Source organism: Humulus lupulus, chromosome 2 (genome assembly GCF_963169125.1).
Source record: "Humulus lupulus chromosome 2, drHumLupu1.1, whole genome shotgun sequence".
Lineage (NCBI taxonomy): Eukaryota > Viridiplantae > Streptophyta > Magnoliopsida > Rosales > Cannabaceae > Humulus > Humulus lupulus.
The window spans coordinates 295,221,665-295,246,007 of NC_084794.1; the positions used below are offsets into that span (position 1 = coordinate 295,221,665).

Sequence of the window (24,343 nt, forward strand, 5' to 3'; positions counted from 1 at the left end):
GTTCAGTTTTATTAGATTTCCACATATAACATCCAACAACCAATCCGATCTGATCTAATTTAGATCTTCAAAATTCGATCCAACCTGATCCGATCATAATTAGATATCCAAAATTTAGCGGTCGTCGGTTGTAACTGAATCGATCAGTTTTAATTAGATCGGATGATTTTTGCACAACAATTAGAAGTAGCATCTGTTAATACATAAGAAGTTGGTGACAAACTAAGCTTATTTTCAACTTTAATAGGACACCCTCACTACCAACTTAATGAATAAGAAAAATATTGATTTTTTTCTTTCTATTTTAACCTTTGGATTCTCATGAGTTAGTATTTTCAATACAAAGAGGGACCTTTTTCCTATCATGGTGGGTACTACACAGTTTCTTTTCTTTTTTCATTAATTAAATATTCCATGGCTTATATTAGCTAGTCTGTCTCTTCTAATCAAGAAAGAAGCAAATGAGAGAATAAGATATTCGAACCAATCTTGGTGGGAAAGAAAGAAAAGTTGGTGATTTCAACAATCATTGTTATACTCATCATCATATTCTTATAAATAAATATTTATTTATAAAATTTTATTTTTCTCATTTGCAAACAAACACATAGAAGAGAAGCACACTTAAAAATGCTTCCTTTACAATTTGAATTTAATCTTATAATTATTATAAAAAATAAAAAAAAGCCTATAATCTCTCAATAATACAAACTAGAATCTCTATATCTATAAAGAGATTAAGATATTCGAACCAATCTCAATGGGAAAGAAAGAAAAATTGATGATTCAATCATAATCATAACTTCTTACATTTATATATATATAAATATTTTTTTTAATTTGCTAGAAAAACAGAGGAACACACTTAAAAATGCAATCTTTAAAATTTGAATTGAATCTCATAATTATTATGTTACAAAATCCTATAATACAAACTAGAATCTCTCTATATCTAAAAAAAACAATCTTTTTTTTTTTTTTTGATTTATGGTTCCAAATAAACTGGTAGAACAGCACTACTCCTAGATGATCCTCTACTGCCGTGACTACCGAAAGAGAAGAAAGATCTTCGAACTGATCTACTGCTACAACCTTCGACAATGGGACTAACCTCGTTACTATGATTATTGGGAACCTGTCTTTGTAGCTGAACAGCTTCTTGAATCGCCATAAACATTTTCCGATCAGCAGAGGAATCCATAGAGAAAGATCTTCTGATCGGTTGAATCATCGAAAACTGTTCATCTTTTTCTCTACTCATAACGATACACTCATCTCCCATACTCGTACCCTTCTGAAGCTTTCTTCTCGTTTTGGCTAAGTCTTTGTGATTCTCAAGCAATCTCTCTCGAGTTTGATCCGTCGGAGGATTGAGATTGTTGGTGTTTGTGGTGGTGGTGTGGTTCGTGAGTTCGATCACGACATACTCCTCGTCGTCCCCGCCGGCGAGACTTCCGGCGTACGGACTGGGATCGATGGGAGAAGAGGTGGGAGCGATCATGATACTGTGGCCGTCGATTTGGCCGGCGAAACGACTCGTCGTCGAAACGCTGGTCCGGCAGAGTGGGCAGTTGGCGTTGTTTTGGAGCCAAACGTCGATGCAATCGATATGGAAGACGTGGCCGCAGTTGGGAATCATTCTCAGCTTCTCTTCGTCGTGAAACTCGCTGAGACAGACGGCGCAATCGGAGGAGACTTTCTCGCCGGGAAATGGCTTTTTGAAGTGGAAAACGGGGATTGATCTGATGGCAGACTCGTCGAGGCCGCGAGTTTCGATCCCCGGCGAGTAGACCATGAGTAGCTCTTCGTGGGTTCTGTCCCTGGAGAGAGAAAATCGTCTGAGGATGTCGATTCGGTGCCAGCTTAGACAGCATTTGATCACGAAAATGTAGTAGCTGACTAGTAAGAAAGCAGTGGCAAAGATTCCGATAATGGCGATTGCTATAATGGGAAAACTTGGGTCCGAGGAAGAAGAGTGTAGCGGTCGGAAAAGTGAGTTTTCTGGGCTTGTGATCGGAGAAAGAGAGTTATGGATTACAAGATCCATAGAAAGATTCAGTCTTTTTTTCTTTGGGTTGGGATTGTTAGATCTTAAAAGAACAATCTTTCATGCAAACTAGCTCAATACATATATCTATAGGTGTATATATATATTTAGAGATAAAGTTTGGATTTTTAGTGCAAATTTTCTGGGCTTGTGATTGGAGAAAGAGAGTTATGGATTACAAGATCCATAGAAAGATTCAATCTTTTTTCCTTTGGGTTGGGATTGTTAGATCTTAAAAGAACAAACTTTCATGCAAACTATAGCTCAATACATATATCTATAGGTGTATACATATATATATATATAGATAAAGTTTGGATTTTTAGTGCAAATTTTGGAAAACCCAGATGGGAAATTGAGATTTGAAGAGAGATTAGAAAAGGGTTATTGAGAAAAGAAGAAGAAGAAGAAGTGAAAAACTAGGTGTGTGTGGATTAAATAGGGGGACATGAAATGACTAATAAAATTCAATGAAAATATTTAAAAAAAAAAGACTTTTTTTTTATTAAAATTTATAAAAATATGAGTCCAAGTCTGAACAAGGCAGAGTACGTAGTTGGTGATTTGCATTAGGCTTTTCTTTTCTTTCTACACACGAGAAAATTATTTTGTTCATATTTCTCGATTGTTGTACTAGTTTTATATATATTTTTATAATTATTTATTATTATTATTATTATTTTTAATTAAATGTAACTGAAACGTATGGAATACTATAAAAAGAAGTTGTATTAGCCTGGACTTTGGACAGGTCTCTACCACGAGGCATTAAAAAGGGCTTTATTACATTTTCATGAATATATATTTTTTTTATTAATTTTTTAATTTTTGGTATCAATACCTCTAGGGGACCAATAACCTAATTATTCATAAAAAAAAAATGGCAGATATTCATTACTTACAACTATTCATGGGTCCCTTTTATTTATTTATTTTATTTAATTCTTCTCTACTCAACATTATAATATGAGCCTTTGTTTGTTGAGTAAAGAAATGATGTTTTATTGAGTTTTAAGATAATTAAATGTAAGTATTAATTCTCATCACTCAAAAGAGTGTACATATATACACTATCACATTTTATTCGAGTTTTAAATTTTTTTTGTTATTATATATGTGCAACGAATTATTATTTTTAGGATTTATATTATTTTGACTGTATTTTGATAAATATTTTTTTAGGTTTTGTGTTTTATAAAATGGTTCAAATAGACCTTAAATCTAATTTTGATCAAGAAAAAATTAAATATAACAATACATTTGTTAGACAAAATGATTTTATTTTTGTTTTGAAGTTTTAGTTTGGTGAATTATTTGTAATTTTAGCTTAGAAAATTTTGACCGAAATCAAATTTAAACCCTTATTTTTATCAAAAGAAAGTGCACTATCACATTTTGTTTATACGATTTTTTTAATTAGTATTACACAAAGAGTAACTCGTGCTTAACTAGCTCAACTAAATTCGAGATATATTTATAAAGTAATGATATGTACACTTAAAATATATATTCAAACATTACACATAGTGATGTGCAGTTTAGTCTAATCAATCATATTTATTAAATTGAGACCTATTATTTTAAAAAGCAATAACACCGTAATTTTTCAATTAAATTACTAGTCCACATTGTTGGATTTCAAAGAAAGAGAATATACACAAGAGTAACATGTTGAGAGAGAGAATAACTGCCAAATAATTCAATTCATATGGGTAAGAATTGACAAAAAATTGTTGGTCACAATTTTATATGATCTCAACGACTAAGAATTTGACAATTTTGTCTTGGTTTTCTCACTCACATTATTTGACTATGACTGACTTAGTTTTTCCCTATAAATTAAATGTAGTAGATGAATAATATTAATCTTAAAAGACAACATAATTAAATACACAACATACATATCGAAAACAGATTCAAATTCAATACTATACATATATATACTATATACTATACACTATACACTATATTGAGCTCGATACCAAAAAAGAAATATACTTAAATTTTATTAATGATTTCTCAACCCCACCGACCCTTTCTTCCACTACCAAAAAAAAAACACATTATATGAACAAGAACAAATAAATAAAACCTTGACTTTTAATGGATTCATATTCATTATCAATCATAAAGCTAAAAATCTCTCTCACCCCACATGCAACCCACAATTTGAATTTTCTTTAACAAGATGAGGGCCATGCCCTCTCTATCATGAATATTTCCAAGGTTTCTCTCTCTCTTAAAAAAATATCAAATTATACTAGTCACATTTTGATGCTTTAATTCAATTTATTTTAGGGAATTTATTTGTTTGGCACTTTATATTTTTACAAAGTATCATTTTGGTACCTTCTGTTTTCAATAATTGTTTATATAGTACCATATATTTTAAAATTATATATATTTGATACCCTAGACTCAGATTTGATAGATAAAATTTTGTTAATATGATTAAACTGTCATCAGTTATATGTAATTAAGTAATTGAATTTAAATTTGAAACTTACATAATTGACGGCAGTTTGATTAAATTGATAAAATTTTATTAATTAAATTTGAGTTTAGGGTACCAAATATGTTCGATTTTAAAATACAGGGTACCATATGAGTATTATTGAAAATAGAGGGTACAAAAATAATATTTTGCAAAAACACAAAATATTATATGGTTACCTACCATTTATTTTATAGTATATTAAATTACGAAGATGAAAATGGTAATTTAAAAGTTATATTCGATTCAAAATATAACAGTAAAGTTAATGAGTGACAGTTTGCTGAAATAAGAAGGGAGTTCTATGAAAACATTTACGTGATATAAATTGCTCGAATACTGTGAAACTAAACCTATTGATGTTCGAAGGGAAATTTTAATTTTGTTTGATTGAATTTCTTGTTTCGGGAATTATTTCGCTTAAATAAATATATGATAGAACATTATAAAAATTACTATGCAAGTACTAACTTCAAATCTTCTTATAAGAACAAACAAATCACATATACCTAATCCTTTGTATATATCTCAAACATCACAACTCTCTTTTGTAAACCTATAAATACATGACAAATTGTAATTTGTTTTTGGTGGGATCATATGATTATACATGATGATGTTGAAGATCCAAGTGGGTCTACAATAATCTTTAGAAAGAGGGCTTATTGGAATCTCTTCAACGAACTAGTCAAATCTATGTGCAAATAATAAGTAGAATTAATAGTACAATAATAGTAGCATTAATCCCAAAGAAAATAAGATGACTAAGAACCGACAGATGGAAAGGGCCAGCTTCCATTTTCTTGAGTGTTGACTAATTGAAGAAAGACAAAAAAAATTGATAAGAAAAAAAGAAAAAAGATCAAAAACACTCTGTCCATCAAATTTTCAAAAAGTGCTTCTTTTCATAGACACTTAGTCAAAGTTTGAGGCCTCTAGTACTAACCCTAGATAAGAAATTTCTCCCAACTTTTACTCCAAAGTTTCCTAACTTTGCTGACTTTGTTTCTTGTGTTTATTTTTAATGAAAAATGCTAATTAGGCCTTGTGTTTTTCTTGAGTTATTAATTCTTATTTTTTATTAAATGATAATTTGGATTTTTTATTTTACAAAATGGATCAAAATAGTACTATTGACCCGATTTTGATCAAAATATTTTTAAATATAATATTTCATTCTTAGCTCTTCAACCAATTTATCTGTTTCGGCAAACTCATTGTATCTTCAAAGACTTAATAATTGATCTTGTAATTGATAATATTTTAATAAAAATTGAGTCTATGACACTGTTTTAATCCATTTTGTAAAACATAAAGTCTTAATTGTTATTTAATAAAACACAATAACTAATTGAGTATTCGGAAAAAAGTGAAATTGTATTTTTCATTTTTTATTAAACAATATTTCACATCATATATATAATTATAGAATCATACATTTGAACGGTTAGAAATCGATCGAAAGATAGAGAAAGGAACCCTTTGATTATTGGTTGATTAATTAGTGGAGAATGTTTGCATCACCAATCATTTATATAAGCATAATTATATTTATATATATATAGTTCATGAGTGAGCTCGTGGGTGTCTCTAAATTATTATTATTACTAATTATCATTTTTATACAGAGAGATAACTTCGTAAAAAAGAAACGTGATTATTATAACATGATTATGGAAATAATTATGCATTAAAATTGTACAACTTTTTCCTTAAAAAACAACTACTTTTAATTCCTCTGTAGAAAGTGGATTCAATTATTAATGGTGTAAACTTTTTTTGGTTTTGAACCGGTGAGAAAATAAGAAGAAAAACTTCACTTTTTCTTTTTATAGATTATCCTTTTTCGCATGATAGAATATATTGTTTGATTAATTTATCACATTTATTTTTATTCTTACATGTTGCAATATATTATAAAGTTGGATGACCAATACACAAAGGTCGAATCTAATGTGCTTGAAAATGGTTAAGTGATATCATTTACATATAGGGGTGGGGTTTGATTAGGTGAGAATGAAAATGTCAATTCTAACACGTGTTTGGTAAATTTATATTTTAATGACTTGGGAGTTTGTATTTCCAAGTATGTCATATTTTTAACTTGATTTGAGGGTAATTTTAGAGAATTGCTGAAGGGTACCTATGGTACCCAACAATACAAGTAGGTTGCATAGTGTTATTGGTGTAATCTAATATCGGGTCCCACTTATTTGAATTTAATAAGTATTATGGGGTATCGTTAAACAATCATGGGGTGCCACCTCATGTGGTGTTGGACACCTTAAGGTGCAAAATAGCAACACTTGTACTCTTAGCAATTTTAAACACTTGAGTTTCATATTCTCTTAGGGGGTGTTTGATATGAGGTTTGTGTTTGAGGGAGTAGAGTTAGAGGGGGTTTAGATTAAGTGAATGTGAAACTCAAGTGTTAAAAATGTTAAGATTACCCTCAAATCAAGGTAAAAAATGGGACCCACTTGGAAACACAAACTCCCAAGCCATTAAAAATGAATTTACCAAACATGGGTTAGATTTGATATTCTTATTCACATTCCCACCAAACCAAACCCCCATACCAAACACCCCCTTAATCTAAACTCTCTTCTAACTTTACTCCCACAAACTCAATCCTCATACCAAACACCCTCATAGACTAATCATTTTTTGGGATCGAATTGATCCGTGTAGGAATGTATTCTATTAATTTCACCAAGTGTGAGATAATCAGTTGTATTGATTAAACGGTTATTAATCATTAAAAATACAAAGTAGGTAATATACATAATATAAAATGCATTCTATTCTCTTAAATTGTTCTGGACAAAATCCAAAACCATTATTTTTTAGATTAAATATTCTATTATCTATTTATAATTCTCTTAAGTATAATTTATTGATATAACATCTGTTTATATAATCCACTCATTGTCTAGTGTAGTTTTATTAATTATTTTACAGGACACTGTCCTTCTCATTAAATTCATGCCCTAAATCCAATGACCAAATGTCTTGGTCTTCAAGTCATAAACTACCGACTCAAATGGATATATATAAATATCTATACATACATATTTATATATAGCCTTATATTCTGGTCAAGTCTTGGTGGTCCAAGGTAGTTTTATTGTTTATTTAATTTTTTTTTTCTCTGAATGAATGATCTACAAGAAAGTTGGTTGTAACACCTCAGAAAAAAATTAAATAAAGTAAGTGAAACTGATTTAAATGGGAAAAAGAAAATAGGAAGAGTAGAAACATAGCAATAAATTAGTGAGAGAAGCACATGGGAATGAGAAGAAAGTATTTGAGTATGGGCAATGGTAACAACAACAACAGCTATAGCTGTTTATAGGCAGTTTTCTTGGGCAAAGAGTTATATTTATTTATATATATATATATTTAGGGTGGGATTAAAAAGGTTTTTTTTTTTTTTATATCATCGGTGTATTTTTTTTCTATTTCGACAACTGAATAGTTATAATTCTAATTTTTTTTATATGATGGTGTACATTATAGATATCTAGAACATCTTACAAATTTTCAAGAAATTCTAAATAAATTATGGGTACCGAAACATGATCCAAACTGTCTGTTGCACGCATGCCTATTTTTTTGTGTACGCGTGTAAAATTTGACAGTTTGAACTCTGTTTTCGGCTTTGTAAACTATTCAGAATTTCTTCAAAATTTGCAGGATATTCTAAATACCTACAATATACGCTGTCATATAAAAAAAATTTGGATTATATCTATCCAGGTGCCGAAATAGAAAAATGATTTTATATAAAAAAAAAGTTCCTGTAAATTTATATATATATATATATCAAACAAAGGCCGCTGAGACAGATTGGAAAAAAATCCTTTATTTGGACTTAATAGTACTTTGTTTTGTCAGTTCATTTCCTCAGTTCTTACCAATTTCACTGTTTTATGATTTTGGTAAATTTTTTATCATGATTGAGTTTTCATCACTTCACTTGTTGATCGATCATTCATCCAAAAATAATTAAAAATCGATTTTATTTGTTTTTGTCTTTAAAAAATAATGTTAGATGATATAACTTCCTGCCTATATATATTGTTGCATCAAAAAATGTTATCACTTGTTACAAATATTTTGATATATAATATATATATATATATATATATAAGGAATGACTATAATGCATTCTTTTTTTTATAATACCGGTACATCATTTTTTATTTCGGTACCTGAATATATATAATCCAAAAAAATTTTATATGACGGTGTACATTGTAAGTATTTAGAATATCCTACAAATTTTCAAGAAATTTTGAATAGTTTACGAAGCAAAAAACAGAGTTTAAACTGTCAAATTTTAGACGTGCACACAAAAAAATAGGTACGTGTTTAGATTATGTTTCGGTAACATAATTTATTCATAATTTCTTAAAAATGCATAAAATATTCTAGATAATTATAATGTACATTGTTATAAAATAAAAAATAGGGTTGAATTTTTTTCTCTTGATTCATATATTAGTTATGATGAGTTTGGACTTCTGATCAGTAATATTACTCGAGATATTTCATGTGACTTGCGAAATTTCAATTTATTATCTTTAGGTATATTTTTGAAGGAGAACTTCAATTTAATTTTGCTCTCCAATGTTGACAACATATTTTTTGACACATCTTTCAAGGAAAATGATATCGAAAAACTCACTACAAAGAAAACCATAAATAATGTCACAAAAGAGGCAAGAAATACGACCTAATAGTATCAAACACAATATATAATATAATATACAATTAATATAAAAATATTTTTAAATATAATGTATCACTTTACCATGAGATTATTACATAAAATACTCATTTATGCTAAAAAATTATATTTTTACAGTCAAATATTTTTTTCTTTCAATTTTACGGTTTTAAGAAAATTTTTATTTATTTATTTTTTCATGTTGTTTTTAGGTTTTTTTTAGTTGATGTTTAATTGTTCTGATATATATATTGTTTTTTTATTATTTATTTTTTGTTTCTTTTGTTGATCTAGTAAGTTGTTTTCAATTTATTTTTTAGTTTTTATTTCTAAAAATTGTATTTTTGTAATTATGAAACTTTAAATTTTGTGTTATAGAAAATTTGAATGCATATTTTTTTGAAAAAAAAAAGTTGAAATAATAAAAAAAAAAATGTATATTTAAGAAAGAATCTCATTATCTTTTATGAATACAATGAAAGTCGGCAATGTGAATGAATTTTCTCTTTCATACACCACAACCAATTTACCTAATTAATTTTATAAAATAACAATAATATAAATTAAAAATAGAGAAAATACTAATTTTTTTATTTTATTTTATTTTTTGGGCAGAAAAAGCCAAATTATTAATGGGTTTGAATTGAGGGAGAAGAAGTCACGTGACTGCACGAGGCACTGCAGTCTTTCTTTCATATGTAAGTACAAAACACGTAGATGAAGTTATTATACTAAATAAGTACATTTAATATATCAAAAAGCTTTTCTTCAAATTATAAATAAATATATATTCCTCAAAAAAATATATAAATATAGGGGATTCTCATGCAGGGGTTTGAAAAAGAACCCTACCATAGTGCTCTCAGTGTTTCTCGACCCGTGAATAGTTTTTGGCGCAATTTTTTTTTTATGACCGTGTATATTGTAGCTATTTAGAGCATCAGTACGATTTTCAGAAAATTTCGAATAATTTACAGTACCGAAAACTTGGTTCAAACATGCTGTTTTCACGCGCATAAAAAAAATTAGTCATACGTGCAACAACATGTTTGAACCAAGTTTTCGGTACTATAAACTATTCGGAATTTTCTGAAACTTTGCAGGATGTTCTAAATAGCTACAATATATACGGTCATAAAAAAAATTCGCACAAAAAACTATTCAAAGGTCGAAAAACACTGAAAGTCCTACGGTAGGGCTCTTTTTGAAGCCCTTACCCGAGAAATTCCCTATATATATATCAAAAAGCTTAAAACATGGGATGGATAGTGCACGTGTCAACACGTGCTCTTGAAACTGTCCATGCAAAATTTTCACTTCTTATTATTATTACTATATTATATTTTGTGGTTAAATAACTTTTGATTTATGTTCTTAATTAATTAATGACGCAACTAATCATCATTACGGTCAAAACGTTGACCATAGAAATTTGAGCATTTTTTTTTTATATATATTTTTTTATTTAATTTTTTTTTAGTATAAGAATATTTTTTTTTTATCAAAATAAGAATATATTTTTAGTTGATATGTTGGCACCGAATTTATCCACGTTGTGCTTTACAACAGGAGAGATTCTAGTTTGGTTCTATAATTGTTTTTATTATTTTTACTAATTAATTAATTAAAAATCACCACACCATCAAGTGCGGTGCTTATTTTAAATAAATTTAAGTTTTGACCATCTTGGTGTGCTAAAAACTACTCTTTGGTGGGGCAAAGAAAATGTTCCTATGGTAGGGACGTTTTTTATATCTGGTTTAGAAAAATTATAATCAAGTTTTTATTCATAATTGTGTATATTATAGTTATAGCAGATATTTCATTAATTTTTAAAAAATGCTGAATAATTTATAGTGCTCAAATCAAAATTCAAACAATTAATTGTACGCGTGACTAAGATTTTTTATAAACGAATAAGACAGATTGTTTCAACTCTAATTTGGGCACTATAAATTATTCAGAATTTTCTGAAAAATTAGTAGGATGTCTGTTATAACTATAATATACATTGTCATAAAAAAACAATTAGGTTATAATTTTTCCAAATAACAAAAATAAAAAAATGACCCTACGGTAGGGGTATTTTCTATACCCTAGTGTAGAATTATCCTAAAATATATAAAGAGAAATTGGTTAATTATTTCTAAAATAATAAGTTGATAAAAATTTCAACATGAAACTATAATATTAATAATAACATTAATTAATGAGCATACATAGTTTCATTTATGGGTCATTTGGCAAAATGACCTATTTTTTAAAATCATTTTGTACTCTAGCTTAGTTTTAATATTTTTTTTTTGCAAAATGACCTCTCATAATTTAGACAGCTACTAAAAAATTTAGACAGGTGGTCGAAAAATTCAAACAGTCAGTCGAAAATTTTAGACAGCTGGTTGAAAAATTTAGATAATTGATTAAATTTTAGACAGATGTCATTTTGCAAAAAACTATTCAAAGTAAGCCAAAATACAAAATTTCTTAAAAAAAAGATGTCGTTTTCACCAATTTCTCTTCATTTATTTGCCTTCTCTATTTTCTTAGCATCCAAATTCCAAACTAGGTCAAATATATGTATATATAGGCATCCCAAAGGAGCACACCAATGCATCCTACTTTAGTTTTCATACTCTTGGATGATTTTTGACGTAATTTATTTTATGATCGTGTATATTATAGTTATTTAGAGCAATCTACAAAATTTCGAAACATTCTGAATAATTATAGTGTTAAAAACAAGGTTGTATGTGTGTGTTTTTTTATGTAGGTGGAAAGTAGCCTATTTAAATATTATTTTTGGTACTATAAACTATTTGATTTTTTTTTTAAATTTATAAATTGCTCTGAATAACTACAATATACACAGTTATAAAAAAAAATTATACCAAAAATCATTAAAGTATTGAAACACAGGAGGGGCATTATGTGCCCTTTTTGGAGTACATGAGAGAACTCCCATAAATATATATATATTTATATATATATATATTTATATGTATGTGTGAAATGTAGGACCTTGATTTACACTTGTTGAGTTTTTATTTATTTTTGATGAAATCTTTTTTTAAGGGAATTTTTAATGAAATCTTTGGTATATAGCTTATAGGTATGGCCCTTTAATTAAATACATTACATTGTTTTCAACCAGAGTTGTTTGAATTAAAAGATATAATATATATTAGGGGATGACTATGGTGCAATTATTTTACTATTTTGGTACTTAAGTAATATTTTTATATTTTTTTTATTACTATGTACATTGTAGTAATTTAAGATATTATACAAATTTTTAAGAATTTTGGAATAGTTTACAATACTAAAAATAAGGTTAAAACAGTTAAATTGTATACATGCATACAAAAAAATAGACACAGGTGCAACAAGCTGTTTAAAATTTACTTTCGGTATAGTAAGTTATTCTAAATTTCTTGAAAAAATGACTACAACGTAGACTGTTATAAAAAAAATTAGAAATAAAAATCAAGTGTCAAAAGAAATCACTTGATGGCTACCTATATATTTATATATGTATATGCATTAAACATTTTGAGTCAAATTGAAGGTTTTAGTGTCAACCTTGAGAGAAAAGATATATTTTTATATAAATTAAAAAATTTGAGTCAAATGGGATACTAGCCTTTTGTATCAATTGCTAGATAGATAGCAATAAAAAAAATACCATATAATAAGTCAACATTTTCAATCAAAATACTATATTTTTTGTAATTAATAAAACTTTTAGACACGAATTTTTTATCACATTTAAAAAAAATCATAAATAACCTAGTTGTGAATAAAAGTACATAAAAAAAATTGTAATGAAATTCATCAAATAATAAATTACATATCTTATATCATGAATTTTCATTTTTTTTTTTGTTATCGATCATGACTATAATTTTTTTTTAATGTATATATTTTATATAAGATTATCTTGAAGGCAATATTTGGTAATCTCCTCGTTAAAGACAATAAATTAAAGTTAGAAAAGTAGTTTGTATTTTGTATCAATTTTCATGTGTGACAAGTTTTGAACTCCACAACCACATCATATGATTAATTTAATTAATAATTCTTATTATTCTCCAAAGTCTTTGCATTTAAGATTATTTTAATTACTGATAAGTATACATGTTATATTAGTGTCAATTTACTTATTAGTACTGGTTTTATTCATTTATTTAATACTGTTAACAAAAGTCATGGTTACAAACAACTAATTAATTAATTGTCACATACACACAAAAATTGTTAAATTTAAATACCAAAATTAATAATGGATCACATGCATACACTGATAAATATATTATATACACTAGTTGAACTATTCATGCTCTTAGCAGTTTTTTTTTATTAATTTTTTTGCATATATATTTTACATTTTCAATCTTTATTTATATATATATTCTATATTATGCTTTTATTATTTTCTTAATTTTCATGTTTTTTTTAAAGAAACTTACTTGTTATTTATATACAGTATATTTTTACCCTTTTATTTATACATATAGATATAATTTACAAGCCACCAGTCAATATTTTTAAAATATATTTAATCTAAACACCAGCACAATTTATATAAAAAAAGTTCTATTAATCAGGTATAGACGGCTCAAGCTTGTCTTCTAATTAAAAATCCCAATTTTTTTTAAAAAGTTACCACTTCTTATTAAAAAAAATAAGCCCTAAGTTTTTTAAAAAAATCATTTTATAATTAATAATTAGATAAATACTATAGTTTGTATTTGGCTTCAACCCTACTCTTAACATATTTATTAATTATTTAGTTCGATTGCTTGAAAGTTCAATATTTTTTAAAAAAAAGATGGAACTTTGAAGTTCAATTCATTGAGATAGTAATTATTATATGGTAATTTGTGAAAACATTATTTGGTTTGGATTGGATTTAAAGTTCTAAGCATTATGTATCTATATTGGATGTATGGCATTTTTATTTTGTTTTTAAGAATAATGGTATTGATCACTACAAGTGGGCTTTCAAAACTAATTTGGGCCCATTCTGACATATTTGCAACTTACTCAATATCAAGTCCAGTGTGGCCCAAATACATGTTCCTAATTACAATTGAGGATTGGGAGGAGACACTGTAATTTATGGCTAGTGGAAATTACATGAAATGTGATTTTTTTTTTTTAAAAATTGATAAATATGGGATTTTCAACTTTGTGCATTTTTAATGGTTTTTTAAGTTTTTTTATGGGGTTTTCCCTATATTTTGGTAATATTATTTTTGTATTGCCATATATATTGTTTTTAGTAATGTGTTACCAATGTCGAATTAGTAACCAATTACTATATATTATTTTATTTTACCAATGTCAAATTAGTTACTTTATAAATTGATGTGGTAGTAACCAATAACCACGATGAAAGTAGTTTTTTTTATATGGTAATAACCAGTTACGACCTCCTTTTTTTAGTGAAGTATTGGTATCCAATTACCACTATGAATTTAGTTTTTATACTTTTATTGATGTTGTGGTAACCAGTTACACTGTCAAAATAATTTATTTTTTTTAGTGATATGGTGGTAAAAAGTTATCACTATCAAAATAATTGGTTACGTTAATAACAATCGAATCTAAAACCTAAATAAAAAACATGTTACTTAACCTAAACTGATCGTGATGGTAACTGAATGGTAGTCAGATTTAAAAAAAAATGTGATGGTGTTTAACACTCAAAATGTGCATCCACTAAGCGGTGGTTGTAGTATAGATCGGGCGGTCGATTCCACAAGGAGGCAACGAAATAAAGTTAATCAATTGTGGATACCAAAAATCCACCATGAAAAAAAAAATCTCTTGTCCCTGTTTGGAACACCAAAGGTCACTTAGTCACGCCATCGGACTCGGGCCTGTAGGCCTTTTGAATACGGGAGATTGTCTCAAGGGAAACAACACGTTATAAGTCGTGAGGGTTTGCCCTGCTAAGCTAAGGGGTCAAAGTAAATATTGCAGGAGGATGGGTGCACAAGACCCTCACATAGTGAGGTCCGGCATGCCTGCGTGAGGCTAACACGCGCATGGATCAAGATGCATTCACATCTGTAAGAGTTGTCAAAGGCACCTGAGGCATACGCTTACATACGTGCAAGGGGCATCCAAGCCATATATTTATTATATGGTAATTTGTGAAAACATTATTTGGTTTGGATTGGATTTAAAGTATTAAGCATTATGTATCTATATTGGATATATGGCATTTTATTTTGTTTTTAAGAATAATGGTATTGATCACTACAAGTGGGCTTTCAAAAACTAATTTGGGCCCAGTTGACATATTTGCAGCATACTCAATATCAAGTCCAGTGTGGCCCAAATACATGTTCCTAATTACAATTGAGGATTGGGAGGAGACACTGTAATTTATGGCTAGTGGAAATTACATGAAATGTGATTTTTTTTTTTTTAAATTGATAAATATGGGATTTTCAACTTTGTGCATTTTTAATGGTTTTTTAAGTTTTTTTTATGGGGTTTTTCCCTATATTTTGGTAATATTATTTTTGTATTGCCATATATATTGTTTTTAGTAATGTGTTACCAATGTCGAATTAGTAACCAATTACTATATATTATTTTCTTTTACCAATGTCAAATTAGTTACTTTAAAAATTGATGTGGTAGTAACCAATAACCACAATGAAAGTAGTTTTTTTTTATATGGTAATAACTAGTTACGACCACTTTTTTTAGTGAAGTATTGGTATCCGATTACCACTATGAAATTAGTTTTTATACTTTTATTGATGTTGTGGTAACCAGTTACACTGTCAAAATATATATATTTTTTAGTGATATGGTGGTAACAAGTTATCACTATCAAAATAATTGGTTACGTTAATAACAATCAAATAATTGGTTACGTTAATAACAATCGAATCTAAAACCTAAATAAAAAACATGTTACTTAACCTAAACTGATCGTGATGGTAAGTGAATGGTAGTCAGATTTAAAAAAAAATGTGATGGTGTTTAACACTCAAAACGTGCATCCACTAAACGGTGGTTGTAGTATAGATCGGGCGGTCGATTCCACAAGGAGGCAACAAAATAAAGTTAATCAATTGTGGATACGAAAAATCCACCATGAAAAAAAAAATATCTTGGCCCTGTTTGGAACACCAAAGGTCACTTAGTCACGCCATCGGGCTCGGGCCTATAGGCCTTTTGAATACGGGAGATTGTCTCAAGGGAAACAACACGTTATAAGTCGTGAGGGTTTGCCCCACTAAGCTAAGGGGTCAAAGTAAATATTGCAGGAGGATGGGTGCACAAGCCCCTCACATAGTGAGGTCCGGCATGCCTGCATGAGGCTGACATGCGCATGGATCAAGATGCACTCACATCTGTAAGAGTTGTCAAAGGCACCTGAGGCATACGCCTACATACGTGCAAGGGGCATCCAAGCCATATATGTCGAGGGCAGCCGTGCGCATGGCCTCATGACACCCCCTGGTAGCCGCGCGCATGGACATGCGACCCCCTAGCAGCCGCACGCCTGGCGCCCCGTGAGGTCATCATCCAACACGCCTCGCACCAAGTGAGGCACTCTTTGCATAGCCTCACATAGCGGGGCCATGTGTCTTGCGCCAAGGGCCCAAGAGCTCCGTCTCGTGCCAACGCACCAAGAGCCTCGCGGCATGGGTCTCACGCCTCGCGCCAAGTGAGGCAGTCTTTGCATAGCTTCACATAGCGGGGCCATGTGTCTCACGCCAAGGGCCCAAGAGCTCCATCTCGTGCCAACGCACCAAGAGCCTCGCGGCATGGGTCTCACGCCTCGTGCCAAGTGAGGCACTCTTTGCATAGCCTCACATAGCGGGGCCATGTGTCTCACTCCAAGGGCCCAAGAGCTCCGTCTCGTGCCAACGCACCAAGAGCCTCGCGGCATGGGTCTCACGCCTCGCCTCACGCTCTAGCCGTGCCCTTAGAGGTCTCGCGAAGGATGACCTCACCATAGCCTCGTGCCTAAGACCCTGCGAGAAGGCTTCGCACCCAAGCTCACCTGCGGGTTGGCCTCGTGCCTGGGCACCCCGCGGGTCCTCTCACACCTTACCCCTTTTATCCAACCAGCAAAGTTTGCCTCCCATATGTATCATTTCCCATCAATAAGCAATTTGATGCTTCAATAGACATAGAGGGGCTAGATCAACATGCACACCTTCAGAAGGTGAAAACACCCACTAGGTGTAGGGAACACGCACTAGTACGGAATGTACCTACAAACCTAGAGGAGTTAGAGTGTGAATACGGTGTCCCCGCCATACAGGTAGTGGCAGTACAAGAATGGTACATGGTAAGGACTCCCTCAGCATGCTTGTGAGGTCCGTACCCGACAAGTAGTGGAGGCATAATGTGATACCAAGGAAGGAGTACTTTTGCAGACCCCTGACACGTACTAGAGCAAACCACCACTCTTCCAGCACCACTACTACCAGTGCTGCTACCCTGATAGTGTACTCATGTACTATTTTGTCCCAAGGGACCACCATGTATAAGGGGCCATTAGAGCCCAACTGTAAATAGACCTTGACCCCTCAGGGTAAGGGGTTAGAAAATTCATTGTAAGCTGAAGCTATTAAGTAATATACATTTTTTACTCCATGGTTGATCTGTGTTTATCCTTCCATAAGTCCATTCTAAGTTCTCATCTGAACATCATCTGACTTACCTTTGAGTTTTTCGATTCAATTTCGTTGACGAGATTTCACCGTCAACATCAACAAATAAAGTTAAGAGATAAATAATATGAGGAAAATAAAATAAGTGATATTTTAATTGTTTTTTAGATCTATAGAATAGATATAAATATAGATTAAAGTGTGATGTAACAATAGGTAACAAGTAGGATGGGTCAAGAGTCACCAATATGCATACTTATTTATTTGGATATTTGATTCATAAAAATTACACAAATGAGAAGTTCACATCCCAACTATTCATTTGGAAGATTTAGCATTGAAGCACATATATGTTTTACAAAAATGTATTCAAGTGATTATTATTCTTTACCATAGAAAGATGAGATAAATCTTATGAGAAATCTAAAAATGACATTATACCATTGACAATAATGCAATAAAAGATTGGACATAAAACCTAACACAAATATTACTTTTACTATTTATAAAGTACATAGAAAGAGCATGACTAATTTTATATAGATTTTAGCAAAAGTAAATATATGTGAATGATATGGAGAAAATGATAAAGATATTATCTATATTATTTTCACTAATTTGATAAAACATAGAAAGAGCATGACAAAATCTATATACTATTAGTAAACATAAATATAGATAATAAGATGAAGAAGTAGAGATGAAAGAAAATAAATCACTAAAATATATAAACTTTAAGCACATGGTGAATCAAAAATACCAAACAAAGTCATAGTGCATATAGGATCATCCTAACCTTCCTAAGAAGGTTAGCCTATTATGCTAGATATTCTCATGAAATTCTAGAGAGAAAATATGAGAAATGGGACTAAAATTTAGTAGAGTTTTGCTACCTAAAAATTACATGGTAAATATGAAAGAAGAGTCCTTATTTATAGAGGGAGAAAATGACTAAACGAAATTAAACAACAATTGGGGTTTACAAAATAAATTTGAAATATTAATAATAAAATATGATTTTGAAAAATCAAATCTTATTATAAATATTAACCTAGTTATTTTGGTGCATGGTCAAAATGCCATTTTTCTAAAATACCACAAAGTATGTACTTTAAAGCTCAAAATAACAATTTGCAAGGCCCAATACCCACGAAATATGGGTTGAAGGTGGCTGATGACAGAATGGGTTTTGACCCATTCCCAGCCAATGGGGAGGCGCCACGTGGCGTTGGCTGGGAGAGGAGAAGGCAGATGGATGCTTCAGATGGGCTGCAGTTCCGTTGGGCGTGCTAGGCTTGTTGGGCTACTGGGTTGGGCCTGCTGGAGGAGGGGAGAAGGGCAGGTGTTGGGCTTTAGCTGCATTGGGCCTTTGGAGGTTTGTGCATGCGTTGGGCTTCAGCTGGGTTTGCTAGAGCTTCTGAAACGTGCGGACAGCTGGTGCTTCAGGGGCGCGCCACGTGGCACGCTGGGAGAGGGAGCTCGCTGGGCTTGGGCCAAATGGGCCTGGGCAATATTACTTCAAAAATGCCACAATTCCACTATATTTTTAGTTCTACTTCTTCCCTTCTTGCTCTCTTTTTTTTCTTTGTTTCTAAGTGTTAAAATACACTTTATTTTCTACAAAATATAAATAAATTAAATTATGATCAAATATTTCCAATGTGAGAATATATCACATTAATTCCATGAAAATAGTAATTAAAACTTAATTTATTTTGAAAATTAAAATCAACAAATATGCATTTTTCACCACTAATAAGATGGTAACTGGTTTCTTAGCCAGAAAAAAAAGACCATGACGGTAATTGGTTAGTTAGCTAGGTTTGAGAAAAAAAAAATCAATCTAAAAAAAATCATATAAATATGAAAAAGAACTAAGAAGAAAAAGAAAGAAGAGGAAGAAGAAGAAGAACTAGATATTGGGGGTGATCGGAGGTATGACGTTCGTTTTGGTCGCCGGCATAAGAGGGATGTCGTTGTTGTGAGATGTAATGTCCCACGTCAGTATGGCTGCTTCCTAGAATGACGACTGGCCCTACAAACCAACACGAGTCTTTCTAGCGTGCTTTGTTCTCACTCGCACGCTTCGTGGGAAAATTTCCCAAGAGGTCACCCATCATCAGATTGCTTCAGGTCAAGCATGCTTAACTTTGGAGTTCTCAAATGATGGGCTACCGAAAAGAATATGCATCTTTTTGACATAGGTAGTTTCCATCAATCCATTTAAATCTTCATCAATTGTGTAGTCTCATACGTACACAGTCTTAGAATCATCATACTTGACCTTCTTCAGGCAGTGTGAGATTGCACAACTTTTTACCTAGTCTTTCTCCTTATAGATCACGAGATTCTGACTGTCACATGAGAAAAAATGGAAAGAGAAGGTTTGGGGAATACGCGAGGGAGAAAGAGAAGAGTGAAAGTGAAAGAGGGCATTTTGTTTATAATTATATAATTGATGAATTTTCATATTTTAAACTTTATTTTTAGTCAACTAGTGACCTTTTTAATGAGTGTTTTTCAATTACTTTTCTTGGAGTGAGGGTTATATTGTGACTTTTTGTGATATCAAATCTTTTATTGCAAGAAAAACTCACATAGAATTCTTAGAAGCAAAAAATACGGATTCAAATCTCTTGAAAATGACAAGTCATTTTATTAATTTATTTTCACAAATATGTTAATTATCATTTTAAATAACCAGTTATCATTTCTTTGTTGATAAACATCAAAAGGTAACATGAAAATGAGGAAATTAGTACAAATTAAACTGATTTCCTTTTTCATGCAAGATTGAAATGGCCTAAACATAATACAAAGTTTTATGGATTTTTGTACTGATTCAAATATAAAAAATAATGACATTTTCATATTGACTTCTTATTGAAATTAACCCATCATAATACTCATATTTATAAGTAATAATAATAACAATAATAATAAGGATTTAAAATTGTATAAATCTAAGCTTGTTTACTTGATTTTGTATAAGAATGAATTAAGAGTAGTTTTTCCACCATTAGATTATTGATAAAGGCTTATTAGAGTCAAAGGATATTGTAATATTTTTCTTCATGTGTATCTTTCTAAGAGTATATTTGAATATCCATGACAATAATAATTTTTCCTTGCTAAAAACAAGAAATAACTATATTAAACTCGAATTGTTTGACTAATTTACATTTTAGATAACATTATGATTTTTTTTTAAATATATAGTTAACCGTTTTCTAATAAAAAAGTTGTGTACCATTAGTGTTAGAATTTAGGTCCATATATGATGCCACCTACTCATCCAAATTTGAATTTAATTTATTGGGATTTATTTAATTTTAGAATAATATTTTATCCACTCCATGATTAGTTGCATATATGGTTGTTGTTGGTAAAAAATTAGGTATTTAGAAACAACATATACATCTTAACATTATTTTATTAGTATTATTTGTAGAATGGTTAAAAAGGAAAACCCTAGTTTAGCTAGGTTAATTTGTAGTAAACGAATAACTACTCATAGTTGAATATATATTAATATAATTTTTTTAAATTAACAATTAGGTCCTCCAAATATTTTTATTTACACTTTGCCCCCAAATATTTTTTTTTCTAGCTCCATTCCTGACTCAAGTTCACTAAATTTTTTGTCTTTTATGTGAAAGTCATTCTTATATAAAGTCAATTTCAATGTTTGGTACAAATTTATAACTACCTTACTATAACAAGGAGCTTTAAGGATAGTTTTTTATGCTGAAAAGATGTTGGTTTTGTTACTTTTTCTAAACCAATGTTTATGCTTGTGACGTAATTTTAAGCTATTATGACATAATAATATATATATAATAAAAAGACATAGTTGGAAAGCAATGTTAAAAAGACATATATAATAAAAATATATTTATCACATAACAAATATATATTCACAAAATAGGTAACAACTGCATAATAATAATTAGAACGACTACGGTATCACACATTTTTTGTGCGGTACTAAATCGCATTATGTATTTTCACACACATGATTAAGTTATGACCTTAGTTTTTTTTTTCTTTTCATAACAGTGTTCATTATGGTTACATCGAATTTATTGCATGTTTTCAGAAAATTCTGAATAATTTAGGGTGTTGAAAATAGTGTTCCAGACCTCTAGTATCATCGCATGCATAATATTCTGTTTGAACGATGTTTTCGGCACCCAAATCTGTCCAAAAAATTTCAAAAACGAGTAAGAGGTATGCTCTAACTATAATAAACAGTGTCATGTAAAAAAACTGAGATAAGATCTTATCCATAGTTATGAACTAGAAGTGCAGTACAATAACAATTATTATTTTTTTAAAACAATTGTAATCTAGGAAGCGGGTTTTTATTCCTAAATAAGTTTTTTTAGAAAAACATATTTTCCAATTTTTTTTGAGACATTTAATAATAGGGTTTATATTTTTTTAGATCCTGTGTTTTGTCTCATTACTTGTTTGGACCCTGTGTTTTGACAAATTACTTTTTGGACCATGTGTTTTCTAAAATAGTTCAAATAGACCCCTAAAACTAATTTTTGATAAAAAAATTTTGAACTAAAATCACAAATAATTCATCAAACTAACAACTCAGAACAAAAATACAATCATTCTGCCTAAGAACTGTATTGTTATATTCAATTTTTTGTTCATCAAAATCAGGTTTAGATGTCTATTTGAATAATTTTACAAAACACAGAGTCCAAAAAATAATTTGTCAAAACACAGAGTCAAAACAGGTTATGATGCAAAACACAAGATCTAAAAATGTATAAACCCTTAATAATATTATAATAAGAATTTTATATTCCAAAATATTTAATAAACAACAAAGGAGTAACAACAAGAATTTTCCTTCCCATAGCTCTAACCTCCTTCACCTAAAATTACCAAGTCCAACTACCACAAACTTCGTCCACTACTACAATACTTCTAGCGATATTCTCTTCTTATTCCTCAATGTTTTTTTTTTAGGTTTTGATAATGCTTTTAATATTATTTTTTAAGAACTGGTTAAGAAACTAGTTACAATCAAGTTACCCCACATTATGAAATGTGTATATTTTTAGATTTTTTTATGTGTGTTTATTTTTGGTAACTAGTTACCTATATCACTATAAATATGGGTAATCAGTAACCATAATATGAAATTAAGAAAAATAGTTACTGGTCACTCTAACAAAGCGTTTAATTTTTTATTTAAAAAAAAAATGGTTAAGTAACTAGTTACCATCAGGTTACCACACCACATTATGAAATATATATTAATTTATATATATCTAGGTATTTTAATAAGTGTTTAATTTTTTGGTAACTAGTTACCTGTATTACTAATGGGTAATCGATACCATGCAATCTGAAATAAGAAAAATGGTAATTGGTTACTCTAATAATCGATTATCCATATTACTATAAATATGGGTAATCACATACCATGTAATTCAAAATTAAGAAAATTATAATTGATATGGTGGTAACTCGTTCCACTATGCATATATTCCACAAGTGTGGATGTTGTGCAAAAACTCAGTCTAAGTGTAAATATTTGAGGAATCATTAATAGAAGTGACTCATGGACGTAGGAATTATTTATTTAGGCCGAAGCACGTAAAATCTCTAGGTTTTTTCTTTCTGTTCTTAAGACTTGTGCTTTATTTTTGACGTCATTTTTTCATAAGTCGATTGTTTCCTAAAACGCAGATCAATACTCTCTAGAAATGCTTTTTGGATTTATCAACACTATGACTCTCAGTCTAGAGCTCTTTAGGATGAGAATATAAAGTTAATATGGGAACAAAATTGGTCATTATTTATAGAGTTCAATATACCTTTGAATGCAAAAAATGTCATAAAACTTCCAAAACATAATTTGTATCATTTACGCACATTATAAATTATACAATATGATCGATGTATAAGAGCTATATATACCATAAGTCATATTTGCTTCAAGTTCAATTTAAATGTGTAACTTTCTTCACACATTAAAAGTATCAGTTACAAATTTGTAACAATAATTACATTTGTAAGTTACTAGATTTGTAACTCCAATACATATAGGATACAAAATATTTGTAACTCAACGATATATGTTACAAAATAGTTTGTAATTATTTTGATTTATTTAATCAAATATCGTATTATATAAATAATATAACATTATATTCAACCAAATTATAAGATATTATTCCTAAATTTTATTCTCTTTTACTATCATGATTATAATTCTATTTTTTGGAATCAAAACACACCTTAGCATAGATAGATATCTTCTTAGATTTAGTTTTTGTTTTGTGTATCCACATATCTCACTAATTCTTTTATTGTTCTTAATAGATTTATTTTATGTTTTTTTTTTGTCAAGAATAAACTTTATTATTGAGATAGAAAAATGTGTAAGATTACAA

At 29.8% G+C, this 24,343-nt stretch overlaps 1 protein-coding gene across 1 annotated transcript; it reads right to left on the reverse strand.

Annotated features, from left to right (window-relative positions):
* Positions 1-862: 862 nt before the first annotated feature.
* LOC133819945 (RING-H2 finger protein ATL16-like) lies at positions 863-2,582 on the reverse strand. The gene has a single exon (XM_062253332.1). It carries the CDS (start codon positions 2,045-2,047, stop codon positions 986-988), a length of 1,062 nt encoding a protein of 353 aa, XP_062109316.1. The 5' UTR covers positions 2,048-2,582; the 3' UTR covers positions 863-985.
* Positions 2,583-24,343: the final 21,761 nt, after the last annotated feature.